The sequence below is a fragment of the Somniosus microcephalus genome, unplaced genomic scaffold, assembly GCF_052327205.1.
Source record: "Somniosus microcephalus isolate GS21.2 unplaced genomic scaffold, FLI_Smic_1.0 unresolved_chr1, whole genome shotgun sequence".
Taxonomy (NCBI): domain Eukaryota; kingdom Metazoa; phylum Chordata; class Chondrichthyes; order Squaliformes; family Somniosidae; genus Somniosus; species Somniosus microcephalus.
The window spans coordinates 154702392-154717146 of record NW_028225179.1 but is presented as its reverse complement, the minus strand read 5'-3'; the positions used below and the strand labels follow the sequence as shown (position 1 = coordinate 154717146).

Here is a 14755-nt window from a genome sequence, read left to right as displayed (position 1 = left end):
TCCAAATCGTACTGGAGTTTCACAACATCCTCCTCACAGCTTACCCTCCCACCCAGCTTTGTGTCGTCTGCAAATTGGAGATATTACATCCAATTCCCTCGTCCAGATCACTGACCCTGTGTGTCCCTCTATTGACCAACACTGATGCTGTGTGTCCCAATGTTCAACACTGACCCTGTGTGTCCCTCCATTGACCAACACTGACACTGTGTGTCCCATTGACCAACACTGATGCTGTGTGTCCCTCCATTGACCAACACTGACCCTGTGTGTCCCATTGACAAACACTGACCCTGTGTGTCCCTCCATTGACCAACACAATCGTCGCTAAGCAAAAGGAAAAATATCTGACATATTGGGCAGAAACAACAAAAACCCAAAGCAAACTCAATTGCTACTTGGCCCTAAACAGACAATACAACATAGCTGATTACCTGACCATGGTAAAGGATAACAAACTGAGAAGAACCTTGACAAGGTACAGACTTAGCGAACATAGCCTAGCGATCGAAAAAGGCAGACACAGGCAGACCAGGCTGCCAAGAGAAGACAGGATATGCTCTCACTGCAGTCAGGGAGTAGTGGAGACAGAGATGCACTTCCTCACAGCCTGCGGAAAATATCAGGGCATCAGGGAGAATTTCTACCAAAAATTCTCACAAATATGCCCTGATTTCAGAAATCTGAATGACAACCAAAAACTCCCATTCCTACTGGGAGAGGAGAGAAGCTGTGTAACACTGGCGGCACACTATGTTACAGCTTGCCATGAACAGAGGGACAACCAGTAAACTAAGAAAAGAATATATATAAACAATGCGAATGTATATTTATACACTCAGGGATATACCTGTTTATACACTGTATGAATAGAACTGCGTTTATGTGCTAAACCATAAATGTATTTTGATGCTTTGGCAACATAAGATGTAACTTATCATGCCAATAAAGCGATTTGAATTGTGAATTGTGAATTGTGTCCCATTGACCAACACTGACCCTGTGTGTCCCTCCATTGACCAACACTGACCCTGTGTGTCCCATTGACCAACGCTGACCCTGTGTGTCCCATTGACCAACACTGACCCTGTGTGTCCCTCCATTGACCAACACTGACCCTGGGTGTCCCATTGACCAACACTGACCCTGTGTGTCGCACTGACCAACACTGACCCTGTGTGTCCCTCCATTGACCAACACTGACCCTGTGTGTCCCTCCATTGACCAACACTGACACTGTGTGTCCCTCCATTGACCAACACTGACCCTGTGTGTCCCATTGATCAACACTGACCCTGTGTGTCCCTCCATTGACCAACACTGACACTGTGTGTCCCTCCATTGACCAACACTGACCCTGTGTGTCCCTCCATTGACCAACAGTGACACTGTGTCCCTCCATTGACCAACACTGACACTGTGTGTCCCTCCATTGAGCAACACTGACCCTGTGTGTCCCTCCATTGACCAACACTGACCCTGTGCGTCCCATTGACCAACACTGACCCTGTGTGTCCCTCCATTGACCAACACTGACCCTGTGTCCCTCCATTGACCAACACTAACCCTGTGTGTCCCATTGACCAACACTGACCCTGTGTGTCCCTCCATTGACCAACACTGACCCTGTGTGTCCAATTGACCAACGCTGACCCTGTGTGTCCCATTGACCAACACTGACACTGTGTGTCCCTCCATTGACCAACACTGACCCTGTGTGTCCAATTGACCAACGCTGACCCTGTGTGTCCCATTGACCAACACTGACACTGTGTGTCCCATTGACCAACACTGACACTGTGTGTCCCATTGACCAACACTGACCTTGTGTGTTCCATTGACCAACACTGATCCTGTGTGTTCCATTGACCTACACTGGCCCTGTGTGTCCCTCCATTGACCAACACTGACCCTGTATGTCCCTCCATTGACCAACACTGACCCTGTATGTCCCTCCATTGACCAACACTGACCCTGTGTCCCTCCATTGACCAACACTGACCCTGTATGTCCCTCCATTGACCAACACTGACCCTGTGTCCCTCCATTGACCAACACTGACCCTGTGTCCCTCCATTGACCAACACTGACCGTGTGTCCCATTGACCAACACTGACCCTGTGTGTCCAATTGACCAATGCTGACCCTGTGTGTCCCATTGACCAACACTGACACTGTGTGTCCCATTGACCAACACTGACCCTGTGTGTTCCATTGACCAACACTGATCCTGTGTGTTCCATTGACCTACACTGACCCTGTGTGTCCCTCCATTGACCAACACTGACCCTGTGTGTTCCATTGACCAACACTGATCCTGTGTGTTCCATTGACCAACGCTGACCCTGTGTGTCCCATTGACCAACACTGACACTGTGTGTCCCATTGACCAACACTGACACTGTGTGTCCCATTGACCAACACTGACCCTGTGTGTTCCATTGACCAACACTGATCCTGTGTGTTCCATTGACCTACACTGACCCTGTGTGTCCCATTGACCAACACTGACCCTGTGTGTCCCTCCATTGACCAACACTGATCCTGTGTGTTCCATTGACCAACGCTGACCCTGTGTGTCCCATTGACCAACACTGACACTGTGTGTCCCATTGACCAACACTGACCCTGTGTGTTCCATTGACCTACACTGACCCTGTGTGTCCCTCCATTGACCAACACTGACCCTGTGTGTCCAATTGACCAACGCTGACCCTGTGTGTCCCATTGACCAACACTGACACTGTGTGTCCCTCCATTGACCAACACTGACCCTGTGTGTCCAATTGACCAACGCTGACCCTGTGTGTCCCATTGACCAACACTGACACTGTGTGTCCCATTGACCAACACTGACACTGTGTGTCCCATTGACCAACACTGACCTTGTGTGTTCCATTGACCAACACTGATCCTGTGTGTTCCATTGACCTACACTGGCCCTGTGTGTCCCTCCATTGACCAACACTGACCCTGTATGTCCCTCCATTGACCAACACTGACCCTGTATGTCCCTCCATTGACCAACACTGACCCTGTGTCCCTCCATTGACCAACACTGCCCCTGTATGTCCCTCCATTGACCAACACTGACCCTGTGTCCCTCCATTGACCAACACTGACCCTGTGTCCCTCCATTGACCAACACTGACCGTGTGTCCCATTGACCAACACTGACCCTGTGTGTCCCTCCATTGACCAACACTGACCCTGTGTGTTCCATTGACCAACACTGATCCTGTGTGTTCCATTGACCTACACTGACCCTGTGTGTCCCTCCATTGACCAACACTGACCCTGTGTGTTCCATTGACCAACACTGATCCTGTGTGTTCCATTGACCAACGCTGACCCTGTGTGTCCCATTGACCAACACTGACACTGTGTGTCCCATTGACCAACACTGACACTGTGTGTCCCATTGACCAACACTGACCCTGTGTGTCCCATTGACCAACACTGACCCTGTGTGTTCCATTGACCTACACTGACCCTGTGTGTCCCTCCATTGACCAACACTGACCCTGTGTGTCCCATTGACCAACACTGACACTGTGTGTCCCATTGACCAACACTGACACTGTGTGTCCCTCCATTGACCAACACTGACCCTGTGTGTTCCATTGACCAACACTGATCCTGTGTGTTCCATTGACCTACACTGACCCTGTGTGTCCCATTGACCAACACTGACCCTGTGTGTCCCTCCATTGACCAACACTGATCCTGTGTGTTCCATTGACCAACGCTGACCCTGTGTGTCCCATTGACCAACACTGACACTGTGTGTCCCATTGACCAACACTGACCCTGTGTGTTCCATTGACCTACACTGACCCTGTGTGTCCCTCCATTGACCAACACTGACCCTGTATGGTCCCATTTACAGTGCAGTCTCTCCCAAAAAAAATTCAACTTGAAATAAGTACATTTGAGTTCATTTGGAGAAATGCATTACACGGGAAATCTGCAGGTCTGCCCAGTAATGCTTTCTTCACTCAAAGGCTTGTAAATCTTTGGAATTCGGGTTGAGGTAGATAAGCCATGATCTCATTAAATGGCGGAGTGGGCTCGAGTGGCCGAATGGCTGACTCCTGCTCCTATTTCTTATGTTCTTATATTCTGAACCTATAATGAACTGATGCATAGTTGCTACGGTGCAGGCATGGAGGCAGGTTGCAATGTCATTCTGCTCACTTCCCAATCTATGACTTGCTGAGAGGGCAGCAGAGGGTGCACAGAGGGAGTGTCGGAGAGGGATGTTACGCTGGTAACCAGCTCCTGGGATCATCCTGAGATCAGCCATCGCTATCCCTCCCTCACCTACAAGGGTAGACCAGCCAGGTAACCAACAGTGACAATACCACAGAGCGTAGCAGGTAACATTTGTGGAAATAGTCCTGGAATAAAATGAGAAAAGGTGCTTTAAACATATTTACCATTGTGCCAAAGATCAGGGAGCAGATTACGTTGCAGGTGGACAGAGAAAAATCTCTGGTGGGGTCCACTTTGGTCCCGATGTAGCTCTGGAACAGCTAGGAGAACGGCAATGAGAGAGGGATTATTAAAGCAACATTCCCTCCCAGTTCTGTAGTACGTAAAGTGCCTGTAAGGTGAAATATTGTGAGTCTAATGGCAATATCATTTATCTGAAAACTTACATTAAGCTACACTCACAGATCAGGCAGTCATCCTGCCCAGTGACTGTACTTACAGACAGAGCCCGCACAGCATGAATAAACCCTGCCCAGTGACTGTACTTACAGACAGAGCCCGCTCAGTGTGACTAAACCCTGCCCAGTGACTATACTTACAGACAGAGCCCGCACACTGTGACTAAACCCTGCCCAGTGACTGTACTTACAGACAGAGCCCGCACACAGTGATTAAACCCTGCCCAGTGAATGTACTTACAGACAGAGCCCGCACAGTGTGACTAAACCCTGCCCAGTGACACTTACAGACAGAGCCTGCACAGTGTGAATAAACCCTGCCCAGTGACTGTACTTACAGACAGAGCTCGCACAGTGTGAATAAACCCTGCCCAGTGACTGTACTTACAGACAGAGCCCGCACAGTGTGAATAAACCCTGCCCAGTGACTGTACTTACAGACAGAGCCCGCACAGTGTGAATAAACCCTGCTCAGTGACTGTACTTACAGACAGAGCCCGCACAGTGTGACTAAACCCTGCCCAGCGACTGTACTTACAGACAGAGCCCGCACACTGTGATTAAACCCTGCCCAGCGACTGTACTTACAGACAGAGCCCGCACACTGTGATTAAACCCTGCCCAGTGAACGTACTTACAGACAGAGCCCGCACAGTGTGACTAAACCCTGCCCAGTGATTGTACTTACAGACAGAGCCTGCACAGTGTGAATAAACCCTGCCCAGTGACTGTACTTACAGACAGAGACCACACAGTGTGAATAAACCCTGCCCAGTGACTGTACTTACTGACAGAGACCACACACTGTGACTAAGCCCTGCCCAGTGACTGTACTTACCGACAGAGACCACACAGTGTTAATAAACCCTGCACAGTGACTGTACTTACAGACAGAGCCTGCACAGTGTGACTAAACTCTGCTGAGTGACTGTACTTACTGACAGAGCCCGCAGTAGCCCTGTGTTTAATTCCTATTCATGTTGCTCATTAAGCTCAAGAGTCGGACCTAGTCTTGTCCCACACCATTTATAAAAATTAGTTCTCAGGATGTAGGTATCACTGGCAAGGCCGGCATTTATTGCCCATCCGTGGTTGCCCTGCGAGATGATGGTGAGCCTCCTCCTTCAACTACTGCAGTCCTTGGGCCTATTGTGGTCCCACAATGGTCTTAACGCTTTCACCCCAGCCCCGCTTAGTCCCTCCACCGTGCCTCTACCTTCCAACGTTTCCGGCCGTACCTCGCACAGTTTGTGGGCCTCTCGCACGACCATGGTCTCAAGGGCGGTGAAACGACTCCACTGTATCGCACCGTGTGCCAGCTTCTTCTGGCACTTCCAGGTCATGGTGTAGTCTCCGAGGGACATGTCCTTCCCGCCGAAGGATATGAAGTTTCCTGAAGCAGACAGGGACAGCTTAAGGCAATCGACTCAGAGGAACATTGGGGGGTGAAGGTGGGTGTGGCAGGATCCTGTCTCGGGTGGTAGCGCATCGACTGCCCATTTACACCCTGCCCGAAATCAACGGGACCGAATGTCAGGCCGGGCGTACAACAGGAGGCCAATTCTCGATCACGCAGCAGATGAATTTCTATCCCGCTGAAACAAAGGCAGACAGTGCTACAGGTATGGGGCAGGTCAGGGAGGAGAGACGGGCGGGGCAACTGGAGGATTTCCCTCTTCATTGCCTGGGTGGTACACTGCCGGAGTGAAACGCACGCTCATTATTGAACCCTCCCGACTTTCGGTCCAGGCAGTGCCATTAACAGTCAGGCATTCGGCTCTGCCAGATTACCGCTCAGCGGTGAAGATGAAGTCCTACCCCGGTTATCAGACCCCAAGGGCGCGCACATCTTGGAACGCCATCGGTTCCCTCTCTGCAATACCTCAGTCCAAAGGTGCTGACTCAGGGGACAGCACCTCCCAGAAGGCTTGGTCACTTAACAGTACTTCATTCCAATGCGATCAGTCTGCATGTGCGAGACTTGGCAGTAAGTGTGAGCTGGCCATGGGGAGGGAGGTGTGAACACCATTGTCTAATAGAAACATAGAAACATAGAAGATAGGAGCAGGAGTAGGCCATTCGGCCCCTCGAGCCTGCTCCGCCATTCAATGAGATCATGGCTGATCATCCAAATTCAGTACCCTGTCCCTGCGTTCTCCCCATATCCCTTGATCCCTTTAGCCTTAAGAAATATATCCAACTCCTTCTTGAATATATTTAATGAATTGGCCTCTACTGCCTTCTGTGGTAGAGAACCCCACAGGTTCACCACTATCTGGGTGAAGAAATTCCTCCTCATCTCTGTCCTAAATGGCTTACCCCTTATCCTTAGACTGTGACCCCTGGTTCTGGACTACCCGACCATCGGGAACATCCTTTCTGCATCTAGTCTGTCCAGTCCTGTCAGGATTTTATAAGTTTCAATGAGATCCCCTCTCATTCTTCTAAACTCCAGTGAGTATAAGCCCAATCGACCCAATCTCTCCTCATATGTCATTCCTGCCATCCCAGGTATCAGCCTGGTGAATCTTCGCTGCACTCCCTCCATGGCAAGAACATCCTTCCTCAGATAAGGCGACCAAAACTGCACACAATACTCAAGATGTGGTCTCACCAAGGCCCTGTACAACTGCAGCAAGACATCCTTGTTCCTGTACTCAAACCCTCTCGCTACGAAGGCCAACATACCATTTGCCTTCTTAGCCGCCTGCTGCACATGCATGCTTACCTTCAGCGACTGGTGCACAAGGACACCCAGGTCTCGTTGCACTTCCCCTTCTCCCAATCTATTGCCTTCCTGTTTTTTACACCAAAGTGGATAACCTCGCATTTATCCACGTTATACTGCATCTGCCATGCTTCTGCCCAATCACCCAACCTGTCCAAATCATCCTGGAGTTTCTCGGCATCCTCCTCACAGCACACACGCCCACCCAGCTTTGTGTCGTCTGCAAGCTTGGAGATATTACATCTAGTTCCCTTGTCTAGATCATTAATATATATTGTGAATAGCTGGGGTCCAAGGACCGATCCCTGCGGTACCCCACTAGTCACTGCCTGCCACTCGGAAAAAGACTCATTTATTCCAACTCTTTGCTTTCTGTCTGCCAACCAGTTCTCTATCCAAGTCAATACCTTGCCCCCAATCTCATGTGCCTTAACTTTACACGCTAATCTCTTATGCGGGACCTTATCAAAAGTCCTTAATGAGTCCAAGTAGCAGTCAATATACTTACAGTTAGACGTGTTGGCCCATTGCGGTTCTACTCAATCTGGAAGCAACGTGCGGGCTGAAGGCGTGCTGATGGTGGCTAACCTTACCTGCCAGGTGGACATGCCACCATCTCCTGATCAGCACAGACTGGCAGATAGTCTTCCCCGTGCCCAGGAGGGCCATGCCTAGCATTGCGCCACATGGATTCAGCGCCACTGCTTTGTGAGTTCGGAGAAATCCTGGCAGGAGGGAAACCCGTCATTTCTGGGAACTGACCCTAACCCCCCACCCCACCCACCCCCCCGCCCCCCCTCCAAAAAAACTCTCCAAAACACGTCCTAAAGCTTGGGGAGTGATCAAAACTTGTCCCGTACCTGTAAATGTCTGAGGACGCCCAGCAAAGTCCGACGATTTCTTCACCAGCGCCTCTTTAATCAGTTCTGTGCTGTTTAGGACAATGATATCTGAAATGAAGTGAAGCATTTTGGACTTTTCAATACCGACTCTTACATTGGGTTTACAGCACAGAAACAGGCCATCCGGGTCAACTGGTCCGTGCTGGTGTTTATGCTCCACACGATCTTCCTCCCTCCCCTCTTCAACTCACCCCATCAGCATATCCTTCTATTCCTTTCTCTCTCATGTGTTTATCGAGCTTCCCCTTAAATGCATCTATGCTATTCATAGAATCATAAAAATTTGCAGCACAGAAGGAGGCCATTAGGCTCATCTTGTCCGTGCCGGCCGACAAAGAGCTCTCCACCCTAATCCCACTTTCCAGCACTTGGTTCGTAGCCCTGTAGGTTACGGCACTTCAAGTGCATATCCAAGTACTTTTTAAATGTGATGAGAGTTTCTGCCTCTACCACCCTTTCAGGCAGTGAGTTCCAGACCTCCACCACCCACAGTGAATACATTTCTCCTCAAATCCCCTCTGAACCTCCTACCAATTACTTTAAATCTATACGCTCTGGTTATCGACCCCTCTGCTAAGGGAAATAGGTCCTTCCTATCCACTCTATCTAGGCCCCTCATAATTTTATACACCTCAATAAGGTCTCCCCTCAGCCTCCTCTGTTCCAAAGAAAACAACCCCAGCCTATCCAATCTTTCCTCATAGCTAAAATTCCCCAGCCCAGGCAACATCCTCGTAAATCTCCTCTGTCCCCTGTCTAGTACAATCACATCCTTCCTGTAATGTGGTGACCAGAACTGCACGCAGTGTTCTAGCTGCGGCCTGACTAGTGTTTTATACAGTTCAAGCATAACCCCCCTGCTCTTATATTCTATGCCTCGGCTAATAAAGGCAAGTATCCCGTGTGCCGTCTTAACCACCTTATCTACCTGTCCTGCTACCTTCAGGGATCTGTGGACATGCACTCCAAGGTCCCTCTGATCTTCTGCACTTCTCAGTGTCCTACCATTTAATGTGTATTCTCTGCCTTGTTAGCCCTCCCCAAATGTATTACCTCACACGTCTCCAGATTGAATTCCATTTGCCACTGTTCTGCCCACCTGACCAGTCCATTGATATCTTCCTGCAGTCTACAGCTTTCTTCTTCATTATCAACCACACGGCCAACTTTTGCATCATCTGCAAACTTCTTAATCATTCAAGTCCAAATCATTGATATATTCCACAAAAAGCAAAGGACTCAGTACTGAGCCCTGCGGAACCCCACTGGAAACAGCCTTCCAGTCACAAAACACCCCCTTCGACCATTACCCTTTGTTTCCTGCCTCTGAGACAGTTTTGGATCCAACTTGTCACTTTGCCTTGGATCCCATGGGCTTTTACATTTGTGACCAGTCTGCCATGCAGGACCTTATCAAAAGTCTTGCTAAAATCCATATAGATTACATCAAACGCACTACCCTCATCGACCCTCCTTGTTACCGCCTCAAAAAATTCAATCAAATTAGTCAGACACGACCTTCCCTTAACAAATCCACGCTGACTGTCCCTGATTAATCCGTGTCTTTCTAAATGAAGATTTATCCTGTCCCTCAGAAATTTTTCCAATAATTTTCCCACCACCGAGGTTAGGCTGACTGACCTGTAATTACTCGGTCTATCCCTTTTCTCCCTTTTTAAACAACGGTACCACATTAGCAGTCCTCCAGTCCTCTGGCACCACATCTGTAGCCAGAGAGGATTGGAAAATGATGGTCAGAGCCTCTGCTATTTCCTTTCTTACTTCTCTTAACAGTCTGGGATACATTTCATCCAGGCCTGGGGATTTATCCACTTTCAAAGATGCTAAACCCCTTAATACTTCCTCTTTCACTGTTTATTTCATCTAATATTTCACACTCCTCCTACCTGATTGCAATGTCTGCATCGTCCCTCTCTTTTGTGAAAACAGACGCAAAGTATTCATTAAGAACCATACACATGTCTTACTTTATGGTCCCTAATAGGCCCTACTCTTACTTTAGTTATCCTCTTGCTCTTAATGTATTTATAAAACACCTTTGGGTTTTCCTTGATTTTACTTGCCAATATTTTTTCATGCCCTCTCTTTGCTTTCCTAATTTCCTTTTTGATTTCACCCCTGCACTTTCTATACTCCACCAGGCTTTCTGCAGTATTGAGTCCTCGGTATCTGTCAGAAGCATCCCTTTTTTTTCTTTATTCTACCCTGTATGCCACTTGACATCTAGGGAGCTCTAGATCTGTTAGTCCCACCCTTTTTCTTTAAGGGAACATACTTGCTCTGAACCCTCACTATCTCCTCCTTGAATGCCTCCCACTGCTCTGACACTGATTTACCTTCAAGTTTCTGTCTCCAGTCCACTTTGGCTAAATCCCCTCTTACCTTAGTAAAATTAGCTTTTCCCCAATCGAGAACTTTTATTTCTGGTCTATCCTTGTCCTTTTCCATAACTACACTAAATCTAACAGAATTATGATCACTACCACCAATATGCTCTCCCACTGGTACCCTTTCCACCTGCCCAGCTTCATTCGCTAAAACTAGGTCCAGAACCGCGCCCTCGCTTGTTGGGCTTGCTACGGACTGGCTGAAAAAGTTCTCCTGGATGCATTTTAAGAATTCTTCTCCCTCTATACCTTTCACACTAATTTTATCCCATTTAATATTAGGGAAGTTGAAATCCCCTACTATTACTGCCCTATTTTTGCACGTCTCCGAAATGTGCCTACATATTTGCTCTTCTATCTCCCTCTGACTGTTCGGAGGTCTATAGTACACTCTCAGCAGTGTGATTGCACCTTTTTTGTTTTTCAGTTCAACCCATATGGCCTCATTTGATGATCCTTCTAAGATATCCTCCCTCCTCACAGCTGTAATTGATTCTTTCATCAATATTGCGACCCCCCCCCCTCCTTTTTTATCCCCCTTTCTATCTCGTCTGAAAACCCTGTAACCAGGAATGTTGAGCTGCCATTCCTGCCCTTCTTTCAGCCATGTCTCAGTAATAGTTACAATATCATTCTCCCACATGTCTACCTGTGCCCTCAGCTCATCTGCTTTATTCCCTAGACTCCTTGCATTGAAGTATGTACCATTGAGCACTGCCAAACTCCCTTGTTGTCTATTTTCTAGCCTTTGTTTCCTCTGCCTTCCAAACTCGCTTACTAATTTTCTGCCTTCCATTTCCAGCTTTGCTTCTCTCCCTTCTGAATCCACTCTCAGGTTCCCATCCCCCTGCCTAGCTACTCCTCAACCACTCCCTGTGGCAGCGAGTCCCACATTCTCACCCCTCTCTGGGTAAAGAAGTTTCTCCTGAATTCCCTGTTGGATTTATTAGTGACTCTCTTATATTGACGGCCCCTAGTTTTGGTCTCACCCACAAGTGGAAACATCTTACACAGAAACATAGAAGATAGGAGCAGGAGTCGGCCATTCGGCCCCTCGAGCCTGCTCCACCATTCAATGCGATCATGGCTGATCATCCAAATTCAGTACCCTGTCCCTGCTTTCTCCCCACATCCCTTTAACCTTAAGAAATATATCTTCTCTACGTCTACCCTCCTGAACCCCTTTCATCATTTTAAAGACCCGTATTAGGACGGCCCTCAGTTTTTGCCTTACTAGAGAACAGAGCCCCAGCCTGTACCTGTTCAGTCTTTCCCGATACTTGTAACCTCTCAGTTCTGGTATCATCCGTGTAAATCTTGTTTTGCCTTTTCCCAAGTGCCCCTATATCCTTTTTGTAATGTGGAGCCCAGAGCCACACGGCAGTGCTCCAGGTGTGATCTAACCAAGGTTCTCTAACAAGTTTAACATCATTTCCCTGCTTTTCCAACTCTATTCCTTGTAAGATGAGCACCCAATGCTTTGTTTTGCCTTTTGTGAGGCACATATTAACCCCCGCCGCTACTTTTAATGATTTGTAAATCTGTAAAATGACTTTTAATACTGGCTTTTTACGGGAAGTGAAAACGGTACGGACTTGAAACCCAGAGATGGGCTTTCTAGTGCCTGCTGTGCAGGAGGGTTAAGTAAAGTCGATGGAGCGGGAACTGTCAAGGTGACACATGCCCGGGAACCGGCCAATGGATGAAGAGACGGAATTGGTAAAAGGACAGATTTTGGTTCAACTTGGCGGAAAATATGGCGCATGATGGTTATAGAGTAAAAGTACATGTCAGGGGCTATCGTAACGCTGCTCGTTACTCCCCATGCTCCTGTTATCACTCTCCACGCTCCTATTTGTTATCCCTCTCTGCACTCCAATCAAGTTCAAGTTCCCCACACTTCCCATCAGTTCCTGTGTCTATAAACAGCTCGCTGTAAGCAGGTTCCCTCAATGAGACTCCCAAATGATACCCAATTGCCCACCTTGGCTCCATAGCCTCAGTCTGTAGATTGGCCCGAACGTCTTGGCCAGTTCGCTGAGGTGGATGTGGAGGTCCTTCTGTCTGAGATCCCGCAGGTTCCCAATGATCGGCAGTGAGGGAGGTCCAGGCAGCTCCTGCTGGTCGCGTTGCTTCGGCGGTCTCCCACCTCTCCAGAACCCTAGCACCAGGAAGAGAGGGATTACGGCGAGCAGGAGGAGGATGATCATGCTGAGGTCCTGTGAGCTATCGCAGCAGCTGGATGAATGAGCCTGGTGCGACGGGTAGCTGGAGATGAAGCGAGACACAGTGTCCTTCAGACCGAAAGGGTCAGGTCAGCCCGCAGTGCTGGCCGAGGGTGGCTGCGCAGCAGCACAGACACTAAACAGCAGAGTGGATCAGCCTTGCACCCTTTCCCCCACCCCCAAACATCCCTCCTCCATTCCCTTGCAGCCCCAGCCCTCAGCCTCTCTCTCTCACCCACCAGTCTTACAGTCTTTAGCAGCCCAGCTCCTCACCTCTCCCAATCCAAGCGCTCGTACTAAGCAAGACCCGGGAGGCCATTCGGCCCATCCTAGTCCATCCAGAGAGATCCTAACCGTCCCGCGTTATAGCCTCCAACAGTTTACTTCGCTAATGGGAATGGTAGCATTGTGGCATTTTCACTGGGCTAGGAACCCAGAGACCTGGAGTAATGATCTCAAAACATGAGTTCAAATCCCACCACGGCACCTGGGGAATTTAAATTCAGTTAATTAAATAAATCTGGATTAGAAGGCTAGTATCAGTAATGGTGACGATGAAACTACTGGATTGTCGTAAAAACCCATCTGGTTCACTAATGTCTTTTAGGGAAGGAAATCTGCCGTCCTCACCCGGTCTGGCCTACATGTGACTCCAGCCCCACAGCAGGTTGACTCTTAACTGCCCCCTGAAATGGCCTAGCGAGCCACTCAGTTGTACCAAACCATGACATCAAAGTGTAAGAATAAACACCACATGAGAGGGATGGGCAGTAAATGCTGGCCTTGCCAGCGACACCCACATCCCAGGAGTGAAGAAAAGAAAAACGTACTTCTGGTTTGCTGCCCTTTTCCTAAGTCATTAAAGGGAATGGGAGAGAAATAGGAGAGAGTCATGAGGAGGGATGAGACTTACAGAGAGAGGGAGACAGAAAGAATTAAAGAATCACACAGCACAGAAGGAGGCCATTCGGCCCATCGCGCCTGTGCTGGCTCTTTGAAAGAGATGTCCAATTAATCCCTCTTTCCCCAGAGCCCTGCAAATTTTCCCTCTTCAAGTATTCATCCAATACCCTTTTGAAGGTTACTATCGAATCTGCTTCCACCGCCCTTTCAGGATCCAGATCACAACAACTCGATGTGTAAAAACAGTTCTCCTCACCTCCCCCCCCTGGTTCTTTTTGCCAATTACCTTAAATCTGTGACCTCTGGTTACCGACCCTCCCGCCAGTGGAAACAGTTTCTCCTTATTTACTCAATCAAAACCCCTCATAATTTTGAACGCCTCAATTAAACCTCCCCTTAACCTTCGCTCCTGCAAGGAGAACAACCCCAGCTTCTCTGGGTTTGGAGTGCATGTGCGTAACTGCACGGAGCGTGATAAATAAGGTTGGTGAGCTGCAGGCACAAATTGCCACATGGGACTGTGACATAGTGGCAATAACAGAGACCTGGCTCAAAGAAGGGGAGGATTGGGAACTTAATACTCCTGGCTGCAATGTATTGAGGATAAATAAGAACATAAGAACATAAGAAATAGGAGCAGGAGTGGGCCATTTGGCCCCTCGAGCCTGCTCCGCCATTTAATGAGATCATGGCTGATCTTCTGCCTCAGTTCCATTCACCAGCCCTATCGCCATATCGCTTGATGCCTTTACTAGTCAGAAATCTATCGACTTCTGTTTTGAATATACCCAATGACTGAGCCTCCACAACCCTCTGGGGTAGAGAATTCCAACGATTCACCACCCTCTGTGTGAAGAAATTTCTTCTCATCTCAGTCCTGAATGGCCTACCCTTTATCTTGAGGCTGTGGCCCCTG

General features: G+C 48.6%; 1 protein-coding gene across 1 annotated transcript in view; it reads right to left on the bottom strand.

Moving 5' to 3' along the window:
- Window positions 1-12921, bottom strand: part of cyp21a2 (cytochrome P450, family 21, subfamily A, polypeptide 2) — a 49983-nt gene extending 37062 nt beyond the window's left edge. Inside the window, exons 1-4 of the mRNA XM_085975133.1 lie at window positions 12696-12921; window positions 8262-8351; window positions 5912-6066; window positions 4440-4535 (exon numbers count right to left, since the gene is read on the bottom strand). Of these exons, the coding sequence (XP_085831259.1) occupies window positions 4440-4535; window positions 5912-6066; window positions 8262-8351; window positions 12696-12921 (567 nt within the window). The remainder of the gene's footprint in view (window positions 1-4439; window positions 4536-5911; window positions 6067-8261; window positions 8352-12695) is intronic.
- Window positions 12922-14755: the final 1834 nt, after the last annotated feature.